We start from the raw sequence: 24,957 nt of genomic DNA, 5'->3' as shown, positions 1-24,957 counted from the left end.
CCTGTGGATACCAAAGGAATAAAGGGGCTGGGATAGCGCCGGGAGCATCTCATTCCCACCGATCCCAGTAGTGCAGACCTCTTTTGTTTTTCCCCCCCTCCTGCTCTCGCGCGGCGGCGGTGGCAGCTGCCTGCAGACGCTGGGAAGAGCTGCCTTTGTTTATCTGCCTCTCCGGCAGAGCGAGCGCAGGGATGCTCTTGGATCGAGGTGCCGATCTGTCATCTCCCAGGTTTTATGCATCCCCAGACAAGAAATCGGCGGCGCAAAGCGCAGACTTTTTGTTAGTTATCACTGAGCTCTGTGCAGAACGCGGCTGCTGAAAGCAATCTGGTGTCTGCGATGCCCAGATTTATGATTTCCCAGCCTCACTCTAGGTGTTGGCTTCCACTGGGAAGCAAAAAACCTGGTTTGAGCTGTTGGTGTAGGACACAAGGACCGTGGCATGTTGTGGCATTGGACCTGGGCAGGTCTGGTCCCCAAGCTGGTGAATGCCCCTTATCCCCCCGGGTGGGGACATCTCCCTTGCTCCATCTTCGCTAATGAAGGCAGGAGAACTGATGTCCCAGGGAGCCAAAACATGGCTTGGCTTTTCCTCTGAGTCTCATCCGCACAGGACATGCTTCTCCAAACCCTCTGCCTCCTCCACTAGGGTGGCAAAGGAAGAAGCTGCTCCTTGGTGAGCAGAGGATGAGCTCCATCAAAAGGGAGGAAATCCAGGCGAGCCAGCAGAATCCCTAGAAAGCCCTTCTTTGATCACTTCATCCCTTTCTTTCCCCCCCATCTCTGCTTTGTGAGGCTTTCTAGGATTTGTCCCTCTTGACGGGGATTTTGGGCCGTCAGCCGGTTCTGCAGGAATGGACAGAATGCCCATCAGTTGGCAAGCTCCATCTTTCCGTGGAGCACCACGCTCTGCCTGCCAGGGGCTCCCGGCACTCAGGCGCCGGATTAGACGTGTTGTTTTTAAAGAAAATCAAAAATTCCCAGGGAAAAATAATATATATATATATATAAAAAAAAAAGCTGTCTCCCCGCCTCCGCCCCGCTGAGAAGCGGCTCCGCTGCGATGGCGGCTGGAAAGCGAAGCCGCAAGTGTTGCGCGCGCCATCTGCTCCGCTTGGATTGCGGGAGCGGCCGGAGCCACGAAGGGAGGGGGGGAGCAGCTCTTGCTGGGGTGAAGATGGGGTCCCACCACCCCCTATCCACCCAGCTGGGGGGCTCGGCGGTCTTCTAGGTAGACTTGAAGCCCAGGCCGGCGTGTTTGAGACCTGACTGGCTCTGGTTGGAGGTGTTCCGTTGAGGTGGATCTCTAGTGGAGTTTGCAGCTCTCTCCTTGGCACCTTAGGAGGAAGGGCTTCCTGGGGTTAAGATGGTCATGGGGTGGAAGGAGCCATGAAGAAGGAAATGGGCAGGTTTTGGGTGCTCAAAACCAGCTTTTTTTTTTTTTTCCAGCATTTGAAGCTTCGCTGCCAGCCTGAGTTGGAAACATGTGCTGGCAACTCATTGCTCTGCAGCATTGGGTCCATCTCATGGGGACCTCGGGCAATTGCTGTCATAAGAGCAGCTCAGCATGGCACATCTGGTCCACCCAAAGGAGATACCAACAGCAAACTCTCTCCTGAAAATGGAAAAATTTAAGGCTATTTCTAAAACCAAGCAACTGTGTGTTTGTAGGTTGGCTTTGAGAACACCTTTGGGTTCCCACGCAAACTTCTCCATAGCCAGGCCCTTGCTGGCTCTTCAGCTGGGGCCACCAGAGCCCCTGGCTTTCCCTCACCTTTACCTGCTTTTTACAAAACTGGTATTTTTTTGAGACTTCCCAGCTGGTCAAGCCAGCAGATGCAGAAGCGAGGCACAGCGGGAGCCTGAGCTTTCTCCTTCTGAAGACAATTATGGTTCCTTCTTGTCTTCAGCAGCTGTGCCATGGGGTCTCTGCTTGCCCAGGGGGTCTCACGCTGGGTTACGGGTGGTTGGGTTGTCCTGTATGAGGTTGCCCAGAGATTAACATCCCCAAAATGTGTGATACCCAACCTGGGAGATGAGTTTTGACTGCAAGCATGGCATCTGAACAGTCTTGAATTGCTCCTTGGTCTGGCTCTGCCACTGGTGTTTTTAATGTAGATACGAATTTTTTAAAAAATATTTGGAAAGGGAGACACTTAGTGCAGGTTCCTGGCTCTTTCTCCCTCTTCCCATGTAGATCGATGGCTCCTCTTCACCTGCCTTTGCTACTGGTGGAAAAGGCAGTGGTGGTGTGGATAGGCTGAGTCAGGGGAGAAGGAAAACATTCTCCAAACAAAACCAGAGGGCTCATAAGGAGGGATGGGGAGCCAAGGGAGGTCTGACACAGCTCAGCAAGGCATCTAAGCCAGCAGCAAGCTTTGCTGGTGGTGCAGGGGGTTGCAGAAGGCTTTTTTGGTCGTGCTGGACTTCAGGACAGGGTAGAAGGAATCCAACTTGGAGTTCCTCCACACCTGTTCTCTGCTGTTGTGTGGGGTTAGACCTTCACTGGGGTTTCTGGGGTTCAGCACAGGCTGTTGCAAACCCAGTACTTTAATGGGGAACCTCTTTGGAGCCCCAGCTCAACCCCATGGAGGTTATGTTCATGAGACATGTCTTCCTTGCCAAAGCCTGGCATCGGGGAAGCGCTGCCGTGCTGGCTCTGCGGGGGTGCTGGCTGCCATTGGCCGTCCCACCACACCAGGTGCTAATTGTGAGCACCTCAAGGCACTTCAGTGGCTACCCCTGAGCCGAGCGTTTAGAAATTCAGTAATTGGGCTGGAACAATTATTTTTGGCTTTTGCAGAGGGAAAGGCTATAAATAATCACCCCGCGAGCTTGTGCGGTGACTTTGCAGCCTCTGGGGGGGGGGTGGGGGGAGTGAGGGGGGGTTTGTGTTGGGTTGTGCTTTTTTCTTTTTTTTTGCTGCTGTCCGGGCTGGCTTTTTTTCTTGGCGGCTGAAAAGTAGGAGACTTATCTGCAGAAAATGCAGTTTGAGTTGATTAAAGAAACTCCTGCCATTGGCCCGAGCTGCTAAACTTTCTGCAGAAATGGTTACGCTTTCTGAGAAGCTGCCCCGGGGACCTGCTGGGCTGCAGTCTGGCCCTGGGGCAGTGGTGGTGGGGATGAGGAGGAGGAGGGCTGCCCAGGCTTGGAGAAGGAAAACAAAGCAGAAAACAAAGGATGCTGAGCTCGGTGGCATGGCACTGAGGAGGCCTTGCTAGGAAGAGGTGTGGAGGAGGCAGTGGTGGTGGGCATCTTGCACCTTTCTGACGGCAGCAGCTGGCACAGCCTTCAGACTAAGGGCTTCTGGTCATTATGGAGCTGGGTTTCATCCAGGGACTGATCCAGAGGTGAAAGACTCTGCATCCCAGCACCCATCCTGCAAGCTTGCCTGTCACCCATCCTGACACCCACCCAATGCTTGGGAGCCAAATCACATCAGCCTTAGCAGGAGCAAACAGCATGGAGCACACCTTCTTTTGTAAGCCCTCTGTCGCCTCTAAAATAAATTTGCATCTAAATTGACAGGCTGCTTTTAATGTCTTCTGGCTACATAGTGCTTAAAGGCCCAGGCTTCCCTTATAGGTGGGCATGGGGCATTGTCCCCTCTCATGCAGGGTGCTGGTGTGGTGGCACAGAGTGGTCCCAGGTGGGAAAAGCATGGAGTGACTGCTCACAGGGCAGAAGAAACTTAGTTTTCCCCTTTGTTTTTTTTTTAACATATTATCATTGAAAGAATTGAGACTTATTGTTGGGGTAGTGACTGAGGATGACTGGCACTGGAGGATGGCAGGTCAGGCTTCCCTCAGGGGATGCTGCTTTGTGCCAGGCTGCTTGTACTCTGGATACCATGCAGTGCCCTGGCTTTGTAGGAGCATATCCCACATCTCTCTCCTTGCCCACTGGCAATTAAAATATGTCCTTGTTGTAGATACAAGCTGCTGAAGACAAGAGCTGTCAGGCAGCAGTGTCTGGAGTGCGTTGCTTTGGCCACTGCACCCCTTGGTATCTGGATTTGGGGAGCATCACCGTGGCTGGGGCTGGAGCTGGTGCCTGCACGAGGGACCATAAAAAGGAGTGTGTTGTGAAGGGCTGCACAGAGCAGAGCATCTCGTGAGCAGTCTGGCTGTGGCAGCTTTCCTTCGTCATCCATTATTTATTTGATCCTCTGCAAAACAAATTCGCTCCTCGGCACTGATTCTGATGACGGTGCTCGTTTTACAAAAGAGGTAAAAGGAGCTGGTTTTGTTCCCGGTCTAAAACACTTGAACAAAAAGGTATCTTACCCTGTCTCCTTCTCCTGCAGCCTGTTTCGGTGTCAGGGAGATAAATCTGCAGGGTTTTAGGGTGGTGATGGAAATTTTGGAGTCTCAGACACTGGGATGTTGAGCGATGCTCTTCCCTGTTGATCCCCATCTTCCTGAGAGCCAAGATGCAAGTGACTGGACCAGGGAGACCAACATGCTTGACCTGGTAGCTCACAGTGGAAGGTTTCTCAAAGGGGTAGCTGCATGTGGAAGGAAAGGGGGCTTTATTGGGTGCATTTCCACCCTGTGCCTGCCTTTGGAGAGCAGCTCTGCTTTACGGGCATGCCAGTAAATACACACTTGGGGCTTGGGGCCAGCAGGTTTTTTTTTTTTTACAGGGTTACTGGGGATGTCCTTGGTCACAGCAGCGGCCAAACAAGCTCTGCTTCACTTTAACCAAACAAACTGGAGCAGGAGAGGTGGGCTGGATGCTGGGCTGGGAAGTTTGGAGGGAGGAGACGGCGCGTCGGAGCCGCGTTTGTCAGGATGGAAAACTGTCAGCCCCATTCAATCTGTCGCCTTGTTCCCGGGGGACAATTGCAAAACAGGATTACTGGTACTTAAAAATTCATAGAAAATGTTTCTTATCACAACGTCATAATTGTTATGACTCAGAAGAGTAGAATTGCCATTTTCCTGTGCCTTCCCCCCCCACTGTTGTTGCATACCAAGTCCCTCGCTGCAGCTGCAGAATTGTCAAAAAAAAAGAAAAAAAAAAAAGGCAAACCTAAACCAGGACGTTGCTTTTATTTTATGCTAACTGCTGCATTTGACTTGAAAATGATGTCCCACTGGGTCTCGTGGTCAGCGTATTACAGCGTGATGGATGGCTGTCAGAGTGGCGGTGGCTGGCAGATTGCGATGGGTGGAGGAGAACAGATGCCCAGTGACTTCAGGGGCTTTAGCAGAGCCCAGAACTGAAGACTGGAAAACAAAAGCAGATGGGAGGGCTCTGCTTGGGCTAACTATTCTTCTCTGGCCGTGTACTGGGGAGGAAAGCTTGTTGGGCAGCCGTGTCCCTTCTGTGCTGCTCCTCTGCGCTGAGCTGGGCTGCACGATGAAGCCACGGGTGAGCCCTGCTTGACCCAAGGCCTGAGCTGATGTGCAGACCATTGCTGCAGGTCTCTGAAGGGCAACCTTCCCCCTCCTCAAAAGGAGCAGCTTGCCCTTATGGAGTCCACACTCCATTTGACAGTTCCTGTTACCCCTTGGCCCTACTGATGGATCTGAGACGAGACTCAGGCAGGCTTTGGTGGTTACCCTTCTGGAGGGTGGCCACGTGCATGTTTTGTACCCTGCGTCGTGTTTGTCTTTGGAGGTGTGCAGGACCACATGAATTCTTCTCCAGTGGAAGGCGGAGAGTGAGACGTTTCTGCAAAAGCCTGTTTTGAAGAAAGCCCTTTGCAGGTGCAATTCTGTGACCCCTCATCTGCTCCCTGTCCCATGTCTCCTTCAAACTTCCCTACACTTTCTACCCCTGCAAAGGGCTTAGGAAAGAATCCCACCTTGCCCTGTGTCTCCTCTCACATCCATAATTCCTCACCTTTTTCCCCTGTGCTCTCCTCCCACTCCTCTGGTCCACCCAAACTTGGGCAGGTGGCTGCTGTCCTCCTGGCTGGCGGTTGCTGGGGATTGTGGGGTTAATGGTGAAATTAAATTTCACTGCTGTTTTTAAATTAATTGAATCATCAGTGTGGGTAACGGGAAGCAGTGGTATCATAATGTATTTGATATGGGTCTTTAAGTCAGCACTTGCTGCAAAATCTGGAGTGCTAGATCTTGGTGGAAGCGATGGCTAACTGATATATTGCAGTTATGGCCACAGTACAAAGGCTCCTGCTACATCTTAAAACGTTCAGGTCATAAAGCTGAGTTAGTTTATGATATGGCCATTTTCCTCGTGTGCTTCCCACGGTGCTGCTAGATCATACTTGGAAAACCCTGCAGGTGCTAGGAGCTGGCAGCGCTCCTGGCTTGTCCCTCTGGGGAGGCACCAAACGTGTATCAAGGTACCCTTTTGGGTGGCAGAGCAGCATTGGGGCTTTGCTCTCAGGACATTCTGAGGTTTCATCTCTTGGGAGAAATGGCTGGGAGAAAACAGCCTACTTTCTGGAATTTGTACCAACATCTGGACTTTCCACACTTGGTGGTCCTGAGATGACTTCAGGAACTATCTTGGAGAGAAGAGGCTACCTAGGCTGAGGGCCAGCATCCCTGCACAGTATCCCTACCGTGCTGGGGACAGAGCTCCTGCACAGCCAATCTTATAGGCTCCTTTTCTCTTGTCCTTTACCTGGTCCAGTGTGGTGGGACTGCATCATGGCATGGTGGACAGTGGCACATCAATGGGTTCCCTCTTTGCTGGTGCTCATAGAGGGCTGTGGAGTTAACGAAAAAGTGGCAGAAAGTAAACTTACAGCATACATGTTGCTGAGTTGCTTGCAGGTTTCTGCCCACACATGATTCCTGCATCCTGTCTCAGCAGCCTGAGACTCCCTGTCCTTGCTCCAGAAAGCCCAGCTGCATGGGTGCCTTCTGAGTGCACCTGGGTGGTGTGTGGCCGTGTTGGCAGCACCACCTTCACAGCCACGATCTCTCAGCGTGCAGGCTGATCTTCAAATTCGTCTGCACTTTGCCCAGTTGATATCCCCCAGGCCGGAGCATGCTGCAGGACCGTAGCTGGCTTTGGGAGCAGGGTTTTGGGGAACACCAAATAACCTACATGCTGAAGAGCTTGTTCTGTAGTGCAGTAGTTTAGGCTTTGTACGTCGGTTGCTGTCTTGAAGCAGCACGTGGTGGCAGAGGATCCAAACTTGCTTATTATTTCTGCTAGTTATGGCTCTAATGAGGTGAGACGTGCCATATGTTGTCCATGGGGAGGGAGCGCCGCAGGTGAGGCAGGGGCCAGCCCGGTGGGGAGATGCTGTGTGGAAGAGTTTCAGACTGCTCCTGCGACTCAGTGAGCTTCAACTCCAGCCATGCCATGGGTGTTGGTGCCCACATCACGACACGGAGCCATCTACCCACCTTGTTGTTCTTCATCCGCACTTGTCTTGTCCTCCTCCTAGCAGTTTCTTCCTGCTGTTCCTCATTCCCTTCTCTTACCCTCAACATACTTTTTCTCCAAAAGAGGATGACTTTGGGGCTGGGTCCAAAAGAATGATTTTTGGAGGCTGTCTTCTGTGCCTCCTGGCAGGAGAAGCAGCTCTGGCCCCTATCTGAGCAGCCCAGACTGGCTGCTTGGAGCAGGAGTTTGAAACTAAACCATGTCACCGTAAAGAAATATTTATTGGTGAGTCCTGAACTTAATTTGAGCAGGGCTCTGCTGTTTAAACAATTGTTGGAGCCATAAACCAGAAGCCCTTAATTATGGCTAATTATTTTCTGCGGTGAATCTATATGCATGCTCATCAGCATGAGGTCTCCTCTGAAATGCACCAGTTGCGTGTTCAGGCATCATCCAGCCCAAATGTCCTAATAAAATAAGAGGGAGAAGTGTTGCTGCTGGCCTGGTTGCCTGGCCAGGCAGGACCCTGCCTGCCGTCGCCTTAAAAACTTGGGGGTCTGGGTAGGGTGCAGGAGCCCAGAGGCTCCCTGGGCAGATGGCTGGGGACCTGAGGGCAGGCAGGAGCAAGACAGGAGCTGTTTGGGACATGGACTTTAAACTCTCCGGCATTTCGGGTTTGTTTAAAAACCAGCTAAGTAAATATTTGTGAAGCAGTTGGGATCCGGCGGCGGGGTCGGGCCGGGCGGTGCTGCCGCAGCCAGGCAGGCTAGTCTCTGGCCTCCCACGGCCTTCCCACGGCTGGAGGCACGTCTGTCCTTCACATCTGTCCTTCCATCCGTCCTCAGCCCCGGCAAGGAGATGGCAGAGGTGATGCAGGGTGCTTGGCATCGTTACACGGGCCTCCTCTCCCTAGGGTCTGGGGTGAAAATGAGCGCTTAGGGGTTGTCCCTTGGGATGTGCCGGTGTGATGCTTTGCAGGGTGTATTTAGGACAAGTTTCAATAAATCATGGGCTGGTTTTGGTTGGAAGGCCCCTTAAAGATCATCTAGTTCCAACCTCCCTGCCGTGGGCAGGAACCCCTCTCACTAGATCAGTTTGCCCAAAGCCCCATCCATCTCCTGGTGAGGCTGCACTGTGCATCCCAGGGATGTCCCTTCTCTGCCACATGAGGCGCTTCTTGGGGGTGTCCTCATCCACCAAACCTGGAGCTCCTGCTTTATGTGTCCCTCCAGGAGGGAGGCTGCTGGGGGGTCCCACGGGGGACGCATGGCATGTGCTGGGGTGAGTAGGACTTCATGGCAATGTGCCTTGATAACACCACTGGATTGGGAGGGTGGAATGGCAAGGATGGGAAGGCACAGCAAGGATGGAAGGGATGGCACTGCTTGACGAGGAGGGAGTGGGGGGAGCAGTCCAGGCTGCCTGTACGCAGCAGCTGTCAGCGCTGCTGCCTCAGCCCGCCCAGCCCCAGCCTCTTCCTCATGGCACAGATGGTTTTAACACTTTCCTGGGCCTTTTTTTTTTTTTTTCCCCTATAATTAACTCTTGTTTGCAAGTGGGAAGACACTTCTTTCCTTCTGGCAGAGCCACCAAACTCCCCTCAGCGGTGCGCTTTTTTAAAGCCATCGCATATCTACCCCCCAACCACAGTCTGTTGTTTCTTACCAGGCTCTTTTATGGCTCTGGGCTGCCCCCCTGTCCTCCTTTTTTTTTTTTTTTTTCCTTTCTCTTGCCTGGAGGTAAAATCCACAGGGATTGCAGGCAGAGGAGGCCCCAGCTCTAGGAGGGGAGTTAAAATCCGGCCAAGGCAAAACAAAAGCCAGTGCCTGAGGTGGGGGGAGATGGAGTGGGCCCTTCCCTGCACTGGGAACCTTTGGAAAAAAATAAAGCTCAAGTTCTGTGGGGCATCCTCTGCCTTTTAGGGTCTGCCTGTGGCTCCCTGTGGGATTTGGGGTTTTGCTGCCAGGGAGGTGAGGGGCAGCAGGCATCAAAGCTGGGAGGTTGGGGGATGCTTGGTTTTGGGGCCCGAGGAGGGTCACAACCTGGGACCTGTGGACATGTCACCAGTGGAGAGGAGAGTGCAGACCCCGTGGCAGGGTGCTTGGGCTGGTAGGAGCTGTGCACTGGGGTGCTGTGAGAGCAGCTCTGACTGCAGGGAGTGGAGGAGCTGCTCTTACCTGTGGGTATCAAATGGTGGATGTAAATAAAAAGAAGCCCATGACCACCGTGCCTGTCCCCTTCCTGCAGTCATTGTCCTCATCCATCCCTCAGACTCAGCTTGCCAGCTCTGTAACCAGGTTTTCCCCAGCACTGCCAGTCTAAACAAGACCTTGCAGTGATGCTCAGTGCTCTCACATCCCTCCCTCCCCCCTCTGCTGTCTGAAAGCCTGGGGCCAATTTTTCTTTTTTTTTTTTTCTTTTTTTTTTTTCCCTTCCTTGCTCTCAAGACTTTAAGTTTTCCTGCCTCACGTACTAGTTTATTGCTGGGTCAGGGGGCAGGAGTTTGCATGCTGGTTTTATTGGGTCCCTCCAGAGCCAGCTTCAAAAAGCTCCCAGTTCATAAAGGGGGGGGGGGGCGGGAGTTGTATTTAACCACCTTATTTTGACAGGGAGAGGTGCTCTTAGAAGTGAAATAATTAATGTTTTGTAAGCTTTAAGTGTAACATAGCTTGGACTTTCATCTAACTGCTCTGTAAGCATGCAAAAAAAAGAGTGGATAATATAAACACCACCCCCCACCCCCCCCCATATTTTTATGAGAAATTAGCCTGATGTGCACTTGTGAGGTTGCTCCTTGAGTTATGCAATCCTGTGAGGACTTTTTCCACAGGGAAGCCCCACGGCTTGGCTGTGCCTGGAGTGCCACTGCCAGTGGTGCCAAAACAACACAGAGAGTTGCTGTTAAGGTAAATAAAGCTTGGGGCCGCTTTGGAGCTGTGTTTCCTATCCCAGGCAGGGGTTAGCAAGAGAAAGCAGGGCTGGAGGAAAGGTGGTGTGGTGAATGCTTTCCCTTCCCATGGGTACGCAGCTCTTCTCCTTTTCCAGAACATGCCATAATATTTAAAATGCTCTGGAAGTTAAACTTTTCCCATTCATCCTCCTCCTCCTGAAAAAATCCCAGCCTACCACGGAAGATCTGGACCCCTTCTGAGCTGGCTTAGCCCCTGGCTTTTCCTGGGTGCAGAGAAAACCACCAGTTCTTGGAAAAAGTGCTGAATTACATGCTGGCTTACGTCAGATTTACTCCTCCTGTCCTTTTCTCTAGCTGCTCTATTAATTTTCAAATGCCTCAAGCAATTACCAGACCTGGGAAACAGTATTTTTTGGGGTAGCACCCACAAATAAATCCAATAAATAAACCCTGCTGTTCAAAAAGGGGGGGGAAACAAACAGAGGGGCTGCACTCACCTGGGTGTAATGAGTATTTTTAGTGTTTTGTTTCCTACCATGCAGAATCTGTTGGGGGGGCTGTTGCAGGGGAGCATCTTCTGGGAGGGTTATGGGGGGCTCAGACCCTTTCCACACCCATACACAGCTTTTTGAGGTCCAAAGCACTGTTCCCAGGGGGATACAGGATGCAGAGGGGTGGCCACGGGTGCTAGCCGGGGGCAGGTTTGGGATCCAAGGGCTCCATATGGGTGGAAGGGATTAGCCCAGAGGATTAGATAAGCAGAGAGGAGGGGAAAGTTGCTGCAATCCCCCTGCCCCCTTCCCCAAACCCCCTCATCTCTGCCCCCTGGCAGATCTGCAGGGGTGATTTCTGGGGACATTTAGCACTGCCTTGGTTTTGGTTGTGCCCCTGGTGCCTCTGTGCTGCCAGGGGAGAGCCGTGGCCACAGCCCAGGGTGGGATCCGGTGCTGGCAGGGGATGAGGAAAGCTGGGATTTTCCTGCCACCTCGTGCCCACGTGTTGCGCCTTCCCTTGAGCTCAACACGTTTCAGTCCTGAGCTGTTTGCTCAAGCTTTTAAGCCCGCCTGGGGAGAGCCTCAGTGGTGCTTGAACAAATCTGCTCCCCAGGGAGCAGGGATGGGTGAGCCTGGGATGGGACACTTGGTACTGGGACCCTCTCAGCAGCCATCCAGGCTGGGGAAGGGTGGGCATCGCTGCTCCGGGATGCAGGATGCTCTGCAGCTCTGTACCTGGGCAGCACCGCAGTGTCAGAACACTGCGTGGAGGGCAGAGTCATTTTTACTGTTTCTAAACCACCACCCTGGAATTGGCAGGAATTGTGCAGAGGTGTGATGGCTTTTCTCCATGCACGCCGGTGAGGGTATCACTCGGTCACAAAACCCATCTTGATTGGGATTGGGGGTGGCCAAGAGCTTTCCTTGTGTCATCACGGTGTTGGCTTCCCTCATGGAGGACCAGGCCAGCTCTTGTAGCTTGTCTGCAGCCTTGTGGAAGACTTGCAAGTCTGTACTTACTTGTTGGGGTGCATTGAGGGTGAAGAAACCTGGTGGGCAATGCTCCCAAGAGGATGGGTGCTATAGCATGGGTCCTGTAGGACAGATGCTGTTTGGATGATGGGGAGGACAAAAGCCCATGGCCATCATTGCTACCAGAGGAGTTCTCAAAATGGTCAATAAATCCATCCATCCCAGTTAATTCAGGGCTCTGATGTGCTGCCCTGGATCTGGCAGCAGCAGTGCCGGCTGCTGCCGTGCAAAGTCCACAGTCTTCCTCCCCATCCAGCTCCCCAGGGTTTATACCAGGTGCTGGACTTTGTACCCACACAGCAAGTCACAACCCATTTTTTTAAGTCAGCTGCCACCTCCACCTCCATTTAAGGCATTTCCACCCCTCTACCAGCATATTTAATAGAAGATGCCACACCGTGAAGATGCTACGGGGCATCTTCCAACATTAACAAAGCCACTTCTGTTCTGAATTAGGATTTTTTTTAATTATTTTTTGTTTAGAGCCTCACTGTGGGAAAACTTTACTCTTCACAGATCAGCAGGTACATCCATCAGGGGCTGTTGTGAGTGGGGATGGATGCTTGGCTGCTTCTGTAGGTGCACAAAACCCGTTTGAATGCCTGCAAAAGGTTACGGCGGCGCATTTTTAAGCGCTTTTTAACCTTTTGCAGGCATTCAAACGGGTTTTGTGTTTATTACATGAAGATGGTGGTGGCCATCAGCATCTTGTCAGGGACAGGCAGATGGTGTTCACCTGCTCCGGACCAACTTCTTTCGCCCTTTGCCTTTGGTGTCGGGGAATAATACTGGGGCAGCTGCTAGCAGTAAAATAGGCTTAAGCAAATGGGATATTTTGGCATTCAAGTGCATGACAAGAATGGGAGTATTTGCATTAATTCCCTCCTCTCTTTCCCTGCGGCGGGAGGTGATGGAGAAGACGGGGATGTTTTCCCTTGGGGTCCTGGTTTTCTCCAGCTGGACCAGGGTGGGGAGGTGCTGGATGCTGTGCTGGGGTGTCTGTGCTCCGTCCCGCTGCCCAAACAATGGAAGTGGATGTTTTTTTCTGGGGAGGTCACAGTATTTTCCACTGCACTGCAATGGCAGGTACCAGAGGGGGGGCCTCACTCACTTCCCTGGATGTACTGGGCATCACTGGCTCCTCATGCAAACTTGCAGCTTATTTTGCATGGTTTTTTGATTGCAAACAAAACCGATGAGATCGCCCGGCTGAAACACAAGGCAGCAAAAATAAAGAAAATTTAAAATACATGTCTTTCTAATCTGCACCCATCTTTAGTGGGGAAATAGCTGCTGGGAGCTGGATGCCTTCGGGACCTTTTGTGGTCCACCAGATAGCCAACAATGTTAGTTGTTGCTAAATCCTTGGGACAAGTTAAAAGTGCGTTTTTTCAAGAGCACAGGAGCGGTGCTTCTAAAGCCACGGATTATATGTATTTTTTTTCTCTTTCAAATTAGATGACCAATTTAAAACTTAGCTTTCCTTCTAACCCCTTCCAAAATTTGCTTGGCAGTTTCAATCTGGAAGGAGGCAGAAGGCAGAGGAGCAGTGATTTGTACAGGCACTGGGAAGCAGAAGTCAGGCTGCTGACGCCAGCAGCCTCCCTTGCACCTCATCACCAAATTATTACTTTTTTCTTTTTTTCGAGAGGGACACAGCGTTTTTCCTTCATCTGAGCTGCTAAAGGAGAGGACTTGATTTCACTTGTGGTGCTTAAGGTGAGGATGGAAGACAAGCCAGTGCATGTGCTGAGGAGCATCCAGCCCCACAGCTCCATGCAGTGACACCCCAATGGCAGCAGTGCCAAGCAAGGGGCATTGCTGTCTTTAAACCATCTTGTTTGTAAACACCCATCTTGCTTTCACCATCAGAGCTTTGCAGAAAACTCCCTCAAATTACCTCTCCCAGCAAGTTTGCTTACTGGAGCTACTTTCCTTTTGGTGTAAAAAAACAAAACAAAACAAAACAAAACAACTATTTTAAAATCTGAAATTAATCCATAAGCTTGTGTATGTACCTCAGGAGCAGATCCAGGGGGGACCATGAGCTGTCTGGTGGAACAAAAAATACAGGTCATTCCCTTGGTCAGGCTGAGCATCCTGCACTGATCTGTGAGTGGTAGATTAATAGTCCTAAGCAACTGCATTATCTAATGAAAGTTTAATATAATTATTTTAGATAACTTTTTTGGCAGGTGGACCCTGAAATGGATGGTATTGATTGCTGGAAAAGAGCCTGGGCCTGGCTGTTGCTAGAATTATTAGAGGAGAATTTATAGTAATTAATACCTGTATATTTACAGCATTTTCCAGGCTGCTAATTGCACGAGACCCATTTGAGCTGTTTGGCAGTGGGGAGGGTTTGTACCCTGGTTTTAAGGTGTGGGCTGGACGTGGGTCTTGTACTGGGGAAGATACTGGCAGTGGGAGAGCTGGAACCCTTTGCTTCACCTTCACTCCAGACAGGGGATTGGAGGGGGATCAGGGACACCCATGGCAGATTACCCCAAAATACCAGGGATGAGGTGCATCCGTGCACCTGAGCACATGGTCTGAAGCACTGGATGGCTCTCCAAAACCCTTCCCAAGCCAGGGGAAGCACTACCAGCAAACCCTTCCTAACTTCCCAGAAGTTTCCCTTTGTAAACCTTTCCCTACACATACGTGTGCAAAACCAAGCCTAATTGCATTTGGTCTGGTTTACACCTTCCATGCTTATCCCTCCCTCCCGGTCCCCCCTGTCCCCCTTTAATTCGTCTGCTGTGAAGTTTTTGCAGCCCTGCCAAGTTCTTTCCTTGGGATATATTTAGAGCACGCCAGCTCAGCAGAGCGCGCTGGGTGTTTGCGTAAGGATGTTTGTAAATGTTAGCAGGAATGCTGCCGGGCTGGCGGAGCAGATGTCCCCGAGATGCTACCAAGAGCCTTATTTACAAACTTGTAAATGACTGAAGGGGTTTCCTTCCCGGGGATAAGGGGGAACGCCGATTTAAGAGATTAAAATCCTATTGTTTCGTGGCTGGAGCTGCTGTCTCAGATTATCCTTTACAAGGAGGGGGGGTTTAAAAAAAAAGCCCTTGTATTAGCTTGGAACGCCATTCAACTGTTGTGCCTTTTTGTTTAGTTTTTAAAGCCCAGGGAAAATACAGGGCTGGGGCTTGTCTGTTTTTCAAGGAGAGGGAAAAAAAGTGGCAGAGGGTGGCTGTTCCCAACCAGGGCGTTTGCTGGGGCTTTGTGTGCTGGGGCTTCCTGAGCTGGGCAGCTCTGCAGGTGATGAAAAGAAGCACAAAAAGCTGGTGCTATCCTTGAAGTATAATTAATCTGAACTTGTATGTACAGCTCGGTGTCCCACAGGAGCATGGGGATGGCATTTGGGTGGTGTGGTCATACGGCTACAAGCCCATTTTATTTATTTTTTTATTTTTATCTTCCCCTTGCCAATATCTAAAGCTTCATCCCAGCCTCCTTTTAACCTTATTTTGCCCTAAAATAAACCAGAACTGGTTTGTTTTGTCTCCTGGAGTGGCTTGCTCTGGAGGAAGCAGGAGGGTCTCCAGTGTACCCTACCTGGGGGGAGCACGGCAAGCCCCAAAAACACCCCGAGCCCACCCGAGAGGCTCTGCAAGCACTGTGGTTTTGAGGTGGGTGCCACAGTGGGTGCCCGCTGCTGACACGTGGGCTGTTTCTTATTTTCATGCCCACTGATGCAACACAGATGCTGGCACCCACCCACGAAGGGGACTGGTGCAGGAGAGCATCCCAGGGCTCGGTGCAGAGGAAGCGGTCGTTGTGCCGCCCTCCCCGGCGTTAATCGGGTTACTGCGAGGTGTGGGAGGGGTCTGTTATTAAATTTAAAACCTGGCTATATAAGATGAAGGCAGCTTTAACGAGATGAAAAGGCTTAACTGGAGCCCAATTAAATTCTGCATTACCTGTTTACGCAGCCTGCTGAAGTCCTGACCTGCGCGCTGATATTTCCTTAGGCTCCAAAGCCTGTGCCCTAGGCAAAGAAATAAAATCAAAGGAGACAGATAGATACCAGATCACCAACATGTCCCGAGCATCCCCACATGCTTGTACCAGAGGCAGCTGCCCTCAAGTGCCTTGTGCTTCTTTTACTGTGGCTGCAAAGTGTGAGATGCAGCCAAAATCCTCCAGTTTGCTCCTCTGGAGAGGAGAGCAAGGGCAAAACCATCTTGAGCCAAAAAAGCAGATGTCTGGTTAGTTTGGTTTCGTGTCTGTGCCTTGAAGATATTTTTGCTGTCCTCATCTCCCTGCCAGGTTGATGGAGGCTGGGGCTGGCAGAGTGGCTGGTGCTGGTGGTGCTTCCCACAAAGGGAGCATCCTGCTGCCTGCCAGGGCCTTGCACCACTGTTTGGAGGTTATTTTTATTTGTCAAAAAGGTGTTTGGTGGAAGCCAGCCATGGGCTGCTGGGACAAGCTGTGCAGCTGCTGTGCCAGCCAAAGCTGCTCGCCCTGAGTGCGTGGTGGGGACATGAGCTCATGTTTAATGGCAGATACTGGCGATAGGAGCCTGGGTTCACTGTTAATAGAAGCCATCCCTGTTGTTGGTGACACGTGGGGGATTTTGGGCAGGCTGGGATTTGGTTCATGCTCTGTCCCCCCATCAGGCTTGCTGTGACACCAGGAGCCTTGTGGGATGGGATGCATCAGGGTGCACCACCTTCACCCACCTTCCAGTTGCAGGCATCTCAGGCTTGCCCAGCTGTGGGGATGAGGAGGGAAGATCCCACAGCAGCATCCCAAGGGCTGCCATGCAGACATCACATCCAGAAAGCTTCCCAAACCTTTCCGTGTCAGGCACTGCCTTTTATTACGGGAGGCTACCTGGGATCCAGGAGCAGTGGGGTGCTGTCACTGGTGGTGATTCCAGCCCACCCTCCGGTTTTTAAATACAATCCCCAAAGCCTCTCACCTCGCTGGTGCCTCACAGCTCCCTGGGTCTCGCCGGCCACAGGGTGGGGGGCAGGAAGCGGCTCACCGCACCCTGCTCTGCCCAACCCTCCCGCCTACCAAAGCCCTCAGCTCTGCCTTCAAGACAGTAAATAAATAAAAGCACCAGTCTCCAGCTCCTCCCGGGGCCGTGGGATGAGCGGGGGTGAGTTGTGTTCCCAGCTCAGCCTGCCTGGGAGAGCAAAGTGGGGTGACACTGAGGGGCTGGTTGGGCAGCTTAGGATGCTCCGAGGGCTGGGATCTGCTCAGTGCAGCCACACTGGTGCCCCTTCCCTGCCCCTTTTAAATTTACTTAATACAGCAGAATAACCTGGTTTCTTCCTCAGGATTAGGTTAAGAAAACAAGTCGGTTTTAATAGCCCCTTTACGTCCTACATAGATTTTTAGCTGAAGAACCTAACTGGTTTGGCAGTGCAGCCAAAGAGCGCACCTTGTTCTTTTTTTTTTCTCGTTTTTGCCCCCATAACCTGATGCAAACAATCCTGTGCGAGTGGGTTCCTACCAATAATTCAGTGCCCAGCTCCTGGCTGTGCTGTTTTGTCCAATTTCCATTGCCTCCTGACCTCCATCCTTCTTTATTTGCAAAGCTATACTCGCAGGCAGCGGTAATAAATCAATTAATGACTCTGATGAATCGTTTAATGGCTGACAAAATAACACTACAGTCAACAGCTTGGATCTCTACAGCAGTACCAGAAGATGCTGGTTGACTCAGGGTAGGGAGACGAAACAGAGACTGTTAGCTCAATTAGTGCAATTAGTGTGCGATTTAAAGGCTTAGATGGCATCTGCTGGCGTACCGAGCCGGTGTGTTAACTGAGAGCTTCGGTTTGGAAATGAAACATGGTGATCCAGATTGTCATATTCTGCTGGCTTCCATCAAAAAAGGGGAAAAAATCCAATGTATGGGGGAAAAAATTCAAATAAAATACATATATATATATATATATAGGTATGTGTGTATATATAGCTATATGTGCGTGCCACAGGAACTGCATTTTGTTTCCAGTATGGAGCAAATTTACCATCTAATAAAAGGCAAACGAGCTGGCGTGCTGGCTGTGCCTGGGCTCTCCTTGCACTGTGCTTTGGTGGAAGGGAATTTGGAGCATTGCATGCTGATAAGGACCTTTGTGTGGCTAGAGGTGCTTTAGGTTTAGCAAATTAGTTTCTTCACCAAAACGGTAAAAATAATCCAGGTGGGGCAAGCTGGGAGGGCAGAAAAGTCCTGTTCGTTTTGGAAATACGTGCTGGAAAACCCTTGGGTTTGGGTGCTGACCCTGGGGGTTTGAGTGCTAATCCTTGGGGTTTTGGAAATTTGTTCCTACTGTCCCTTTTTCCCCCCTTTTTCTTCCTTTTCTGGCGCATGCCCAGGGTTTTGTAGAGCTGCTCCAGCTGTGGCTACGCTCCCGTTGCTTCTGCGGGGCTAAAGGTGCCTCGGTGTTTACCTTAGCGGCGGTGATGGGGAGGGGAATAAAAAAGAAATAAAATGTCACTTCGCAGCCTTGTAAATCATTCATCAAGGGCTGACCAATTTGGCTCCCATCCTACAATATGCTCAGGGCACTTGTGGGTTTTTAATTACCGAGTTCTGCCAAGCGCCACATGTGCGAGGAACTTTAAATCCCCGTTTACGCCGCGAAGGCGTAGGTGAGGTTTCGGGGTGTTTAACGCGGAAAAATACTCTGTGGTTTTGTGGAAAAACTGGGCATTTTGCTTCAAGATTTTCTTTGGCTGCTCTGCCCTCTGCTCCCTGTTTGCAGAGGGAATTGGGAGGGCAGCGTACGTTCCCCCTGGATCCCATCCTCACTCCGCACCGCTTCGGGATCCATTTCGCTTTGGGAGATTCCCCCATCGAAGGATTATGGTGTGCTGGAAATCTCTTGAAACCATAAAATATCACCTTGGCAGCTTTATTGCAGCCCTCGCCGCCTTGGGAGAGGAGCGTTTTGCGTGATAGAGGGTTTAATAAAGGAAATTCCAAATGGGCTCGCTGCAGTTTGGGGCTCGGTCTTATATATTTTTGCATTAAGAACCGTCATCTGCTTTGCAGAGAAACTGCAATATGTTCATGGCCTTGGATTAAGATTTGGTTTTACTTTTATAGCTGACCCACTTGGGGGGATGGAGGGAGGGGGAGAACTGGGTTCACTCCCTCTCCTGTCTATTTTTGCTGCCGTCTGATGTATAAAAAGAGCCTGGAATGGGCAGGCTTATTTTTCCTGCCAGGACTTTATTTTTTTTTGTTTTTATTAACTGTAAAAACACTCAGATCTGGCCTTTGCTGTCAATGTGGGGAAGGCTGCTTGGGGTGCCTTGTTCAGGGGCATGGGGGGAGCAAGGCGTGGGCTGTGTCTGGAGGCTCAGGATCTTATAGCCTCAGGGGGACCTTGGTTGTTTTGCCAAGGGGGTCTTTTTTTGGGGGGGAATTAACCCACACTGTTGTCTCCGATGCTTGCAGCTCTGAGATGCTGGGGTGGGAAAAGCAATCTCTCATCCAACATGGTTCTGGCCTTCATCCCATATCTCTGGCTCCTGCCAGAGAGTGAGATGGAGTGAGGCACAAGGGATGCCCCCGGGAAGGCTCATGGCAGCGGTGAGCTTGTTGCTCTCCTGCCCCTGCAGGGCTTTCTGGTCTGAAGTTGTGCGATTCCCAACCAAACATGGGGGTCCCACCTTGGCAAGTCATAGTGCTTAATAGTAATCCTTAATTTTCTGTGCCGCCCAAGTCCTGACATTCCAACTTCCCCCTCATTGGATGTGGTTGGTGTCCAGAGCTGGCTTGGCTGCTGTTGGGACATGGACTTTGGGGATCCCAGGGGGCTCCAAGCTTTGGGGTAAAACCCAGCCTGAGCAGCTTCACGTGTAGTCCATCTGCTCATGGCATTTTCTCGGTGGAAAATTTTTCCACCTATTTTTTAAATGGTAGGTAATTTTCCTCGACCCTGCCATGTGGTTTTAGGTGAGTAAATCCATCATGAAAATGTGTGGAGGGAGTAGTTCAGTGATCCAAACCCAGGGAATATCACTGAGGGTCCCTTATAACTGCCCTGGGAATGGGGGTTTGTTTGGCAGTGGGTAACTGAGAGTGCACTCCAGAGGCACAGGTATCACTTCTAACCCAGCAGGGACGTGTTGCCAGCAGTGATCTTAAGGAAAAGAACATTTTCCTGCCATTTTTCTTCTGGGTTGGAGCGTCCCATCACACTGGTGCTTTTCCAAGGCAGTTTGGTGCACGTTGCCCTTCCCTCAGCACTGCCAGAGCTGCTCCTTGCACTAGAAAAATACAATTTTTCTATGAATGTACATCACGGAGAGGAAGTAAATATTAATAGAGATGTTGAGCAGGAGCAAGCGGGGTGTCCAGGTTTCCTGTGTCCCCCCTGTTCCTCCTTTTTGGAGATGGAGCAACTTGAGTGGCTTGTCTTGGGAAGGTGCAAGGAGGACCATGACCCTGCAGATGGAGTGTGATGAATTTGGAAATTCATAATAAACCTTAGCATGCTGGTGAGGTCACGGGGGCATCTTTTTTTGGAGGACAGAACTGAACTGCTTAGGAGGGGAATTGGGGTAAGAGAAGCATTTAAAAAGCCTTAAAACAGCTTCTACCTGAGGTGACATGTTGGATGAGGCTCCTCAGTGGCCTAACAAGACTAAATGCCTGGGTAAATTAATAAATAGACCCTAGAATTATCCCTGGTTTTTGCTCAGCCATCTTCTCCTTGGGTGAATCACAGAGGCTGGTGCCCCTCTGGCTCCAACCACCTTCTGCTCATTCCCCTGTTGGGAGAAGCTGCCTGTGGCTCAGGGAGTGATGCTTGGGGCTCTGGAGGCTGATTGACTCTGTGTGGCGTGGCAGGAGAGGAGGCTTTTTTAAGGTGCCTGTTTTGTTTTTTTTCCTCAACTCCCACTCAACCCCACCGTGTTTGTCCTGGTTTTGTTCCCCACAGAGCGCAGCTGCCGCCCCGAGTCCCGTGCTTGGAAACATTCCCCCGAACGACGGGATGCCCGGGGGCCCCATCCCGCCCGGTTTCTTCCAGGTAGGCTGCTGCTCCTCCCCCATGCCCCACTCCTCACCGTGCACGTGTTGGCTTTTGCTCTGGGTGTCAGCGCTGTCGTGCCTGTGGTTTTTTTCCCAAGGGGATGCTCGGGAAGCAGCATGCCCGCCTAGCTGACCTGTCTAGGAATGACTGCCCGTTCTGCTGTCCTTCCACGTTTGCTTTTTATTTTTTGTGGCCTTCAAGTGAATTTCTTTGTTCCTCAAAGAGGTTACTGTGTATTTACAACCAATGTTTTTTTTTTTTCTTTTTCCAAAGCTGCTTGGTTTGTGTTTGGGTTGAGATTGTATTCGTTCTCCGCTCCTAACAGACGTTGCATAATTGAAAACATTCTGGATTCTGATTCCTGAAACATTCCCCCCCCCTCCCCGCTCCTCTGGTTAACCGCTTGATTTTTTCCAAATGCAATCACTGAAAGCATTAACAAACGCTGGCTGTGGCTGCAGGCAGGAGCCAGCTCTGGCCAAGTCCCCAAAAGCCGTGGAGGCACCTTGTAAGCAAATACCTACCAAAGTCCCCTTGCTCCTTCCTCCTCCCTCACCAAGCTCTGACTGAGGAGGGGGTAACGTGTGTTTGGAGTGACTCTGATGGAAAGGATCTCGTCATGCACACAGCAAAGGAGTTTTCAGAACTTGAACCGTGGGGGTTTCTGGGGGTTTCTTTGGAATCTCTTTGCATGGCACGAGCCGCGCTGGTTTGCAGCGACGTAAGCTCTTGGAGCATTAAAATCTTCCTTCTGGAGGAAGAAGCACTTGTCCGTGTAACAAATGGGACAGGAGTTGAAAGGGATATTTGTTTTGGCAAGCTGTTTTTCTTTTTTTTTTTCCCTTTATTTGTATTTGGGAGAACTTCTTGGGCAGCAGACAGGCGGGCTCGATAAGGCGCTTGTGATTTATTGTGGTGATATCTGAGCCTGATAACACCATTTGCTTGTGTATGGGAAGGGGGAAGGAGGGTCCTGGTTTTTTGGTTGGTTGTTTGCTTTTTTTCGAGAGAGATCCCATTTCGTGAACATGCTTGTGACAAAGTAAGAATATCCGATATTGATCAGGAGCCCTAAAACAGGCAGATCTCTTGTAGCCGCGCTCGGCGGCGCGGGGGGAAGCCGGCAGCAGAGATGCTATCTCGCAGGTCATAGCTGCTGCCAGAAGTTGGAGTGCCAAGCTGCTGCTTCCAACAAATGTCTCTCCAAAAGTCCTGATCTCGCCCTGCAGCGGAGCTGACTGTCCTTTGGGGCTCCTGCTTCACGCGGAGCTGCGAGGGTTGCAAAACTGGCACAGAGTTAGGGCATGGCTTCCAGAGGACAGGCTGGCATTCCCCAAGAGGGGAAGGTGAGGAGGAGTTGCGTCTCCCCAGACGTGCTGTGCATGCTCCCGTCTCCGCTCTTCCCGTTGACAGCCTCCAAGCTGTCCCCTCTGCTTTTCTTTCTGCCCTCCTGTAGCATTTTTGCACTCAGAGTTTAATCAGGAGCAAACAACCCATCCTACCTCCCTGCCTCTCATCTGGTTGGACCAGGAGCTGCTGGGGAAGGGGTTCAAAAGCAGCCCTGCTCATTTGGGACCTTTGGTGGGAGGAGTCCTGAAAACCCAGCAGAAGTAGTGGCACCGGTGCAGGTGTGGTGTGCCAGGATGCTGCCCATCCCCGGAGCTGCCGGAGGGAAAGAGAGGACGGGTGCTGATGCATATGGCTCACATGTGACATCTCAAGCTTTTCCTGAAAGCCCTCCAACATCTGGTTTCTCTTCCCAGCCCTGGGGATGGAAGGGAGGAGGGGAAAAGAAAAATCCCACCTTTTAACACAGTCTGAACATCCCCCTCGTGAAAACCCGTCTGATTTATTGCGTGTGCTGGAGCTTGTTCCAGCTTCAGGAGGTTCTGGAGACCAGCTCTTGCAAAGGTGGGCTGGAGGCTCAGTGACAAGCTGCTTGCAGCTCGGGGGTAGTTTTCTATCTCCATAGGAAATTAAAGCACTCTAGTGGGCAAAACCAAAACGGTCACTGGAGATGAAAAAGACTTCTTCTCGCTTATTGGTGTGCCAGCCCAGGGAGGGAGTGAGGTTCCTGATGGTACCACCTTGGCTGGTGCCAAGGAAACTTGGCAGGAAACTGGAGAATGGAAAGGGCTTGAGGGGGTTTCGAGATCTGCACCATACAGTGGGCACTGGAGACCTGTGAGGGGCATCCCTGAGGGCAGCAGGCACGGACAGACTGTTTTTGAGAGGGTTTAGAGGGTTTGGTCCTTTCCTGGCATGGTGAGGTGTCACACTGGGAGCTGAGGAGGGAGTCACCAGCAAAGCCCCATGCTGCAGCCCTGGGGGTGCATGAACCCCCCAGCCCCATGCATCTGGATGTTTGGCAAAGGGAAAAAATTACATAAACCATTCCTAGGAGCCAGTGGCCCAAAAACCCCTGGGAGGGAGCTTGGAGGAGAAGTGACGTGCTGGGAAGAGTAGAAGAGAGGAGGAGTCCAGGCTGCAGCGCCTGTCCGCAGCCGCTGTCCCTTCCCTGTGCTGGGGCTCAGCAGTGACCTTCGGGCTGGGGGCCAAGAGAAATGCAGCCTGCAGAGTCTCCCAAAACCTTTCCAGAATGTTGGGAGAGGAGAGGTCCTGGGCTGTTCCAGCGTTGCCGAGGCGTTGCCTGGTGCCAGCCAGCAGCACGGCACTGGGCTGCGCTCTGGACAAAAGGTGGCCGGGTTGACGGCCAGCCTGGGTAGGTGCTTTTATTTAAATCTCTCTCCCTCTCTTTGTCCCATGGAGATGAGCAAACAAACCCTCTGCTCATCCTCCTAAAGGTCATCAGAGGCGTTCCTGCTTTTGTTTTGAATGCTGGATTGATGCCGGGGTGCGGATCCCTCAAAGGAAGTGACAGGGGGGTGCTGGGGAGACGTAGAAAGGAAAATTTAAAATTGACAGCAATTAATAGCACACCTTCCTATCACTAAATAAAAAAGGAGGGGGGGGCAGCAGCCAGCAGCCCCCCACCACGGCCGTGCCTCCTCTCCCTGGTGCGAGCTCCCCGTGCCCCGCGCGCTGATGAAATGGAAAGTTGTCCATAAATCAATGTCGGCTGCGCTCGCTCTGCACCAGCGGCGCCTGAGATGCACCAAAACAAAAGCGCCGGCTGCTCCGTGTTCCCACACCGCCCCCTAATGCGGAGAGGCCTCGGGAGGACGAGGGGCTCCCCCTGATAACCCCTGCCTGCCCTTCCACCTCTCCTCGCTGCAGCCCGGGGTGCAGCTCTTGGAGGAAAGTCACTCGTGGTGGGTGAGGATGGTAAAGCAAGGCGTAGTAGGATGGGGTCCATGTTGTCCTGCTGACTCCTTGGGTGCCACCATTTTCCCCCTGCTTGGCTCCATGGGCACTGAGTTGTAGCAGAAGCCACCACCAGTGGTCAGCCATCTCTGACAGAAGAGCTGCAAAACCAGGCTGCCCTTCCCGAAATCCTGGGGCAGAGCTCAGTGTCAGCCTAGCACGAGGCAGGGTTTGAAGGAAGGAGGCTTAGGAGCTGGAGGAGAGGAAAAGCAAGTGTTGGAGAAAGTTTTGAGGGTTTTTTTCTGGAAGTTTAGTAGGATGCCCGAGGCTTTTGTACCGAGCGTCTGGAGCATATGGTGGGATTTGCAGTCAACTTTCTCTCGGGTGCTCCAGCCAGATGGAGGTGACTGTTCTTGGCTCTGGCTGACATGGGTTTGTTTCCTGAAGAGCTTGTGTTAAACATATTCCTTAAAACCAGGCTTCTGCAGTCAGAAGCCCCAGCTGCAGGCAAAGCAGAGCTCCTGCCCACGGCTGCCTTCCGCCGTCTGCAGGGAAACTTGGCCAACCTTGTCTTGCCTTGCCTTGATGCTGCCTTGCTTTGATCCTGCCTTGCCTTGCCTTGACCCTGCCTTGCCTTGCCCTGCCTTACCTTGCCCTGCCTTGCCTTGCCTTACCTTGCCCTGCCTTGCCTTGCCTTGCCTTGCCTTGCCCTGCCTTGCCTTTCCTTGACCCTGCCTTGCCTTGCCTAGCCTTGATCCTGCCTTGCCTTGCCTTGATCCTGCCTTGCCTTGCCCTTCCTTGCCCTGCCTTGCCTTGATCCTGCCTTGCCTTGCCCTTCCTTGCCCTGCCTTGCCTAGCCTTGATCCTGCCTTGCCTTGCCTAGCCTTGATCCTGCCTTGCCTTGCCTAGCCTTGCCTTGCCTTGCCTT

The 24,957-nt window shown here is 51.7% G+C and overlaps 1 protein-coding gene across 2 annotated transcripts in view; it reads left to right on the top strand.

Annotated features, from left to right (window-relative positions):
* The window catches only part of SSBP3 (single stranded DNA binding protein 3), a 54,366-nt gene that overhangs the window by 14,013 nt on the left and 15,396 nt on the right, over positions 1 to 24,957 (top strand). For both annotated transcript variants that reach the window (XM_051624773.1, XM_051624772.1), the window contains exon 5: positions 20,673 to 20,762. In XM_051624773.1, coding sequence (XP_051480733.1) covers positions 20,673 to 20,762 — 90 coding nt within the window. The remainder of the gene's footprint in view (positions 1 to 20,672; positions 20,763 to 24,957) is intronic.

This window comes from Apus apus, chromosome 7, assembly GCF_020740795.1.
Source record: "Apus apus isolate bApuApu2 chromosome 7, bApuApu2.pri.cur, whole genome shotgun sequence".
Lineage (NCBI taxonomy): Eukaryota > Metazoa > Chordata > Aves > Apodiformes > Apodidae > Apus > Apus apus.
Note: the sequence above shows the minus strand (reverse complement) of the source record. Positions and strands in the feature narration are given on the sequence as shown.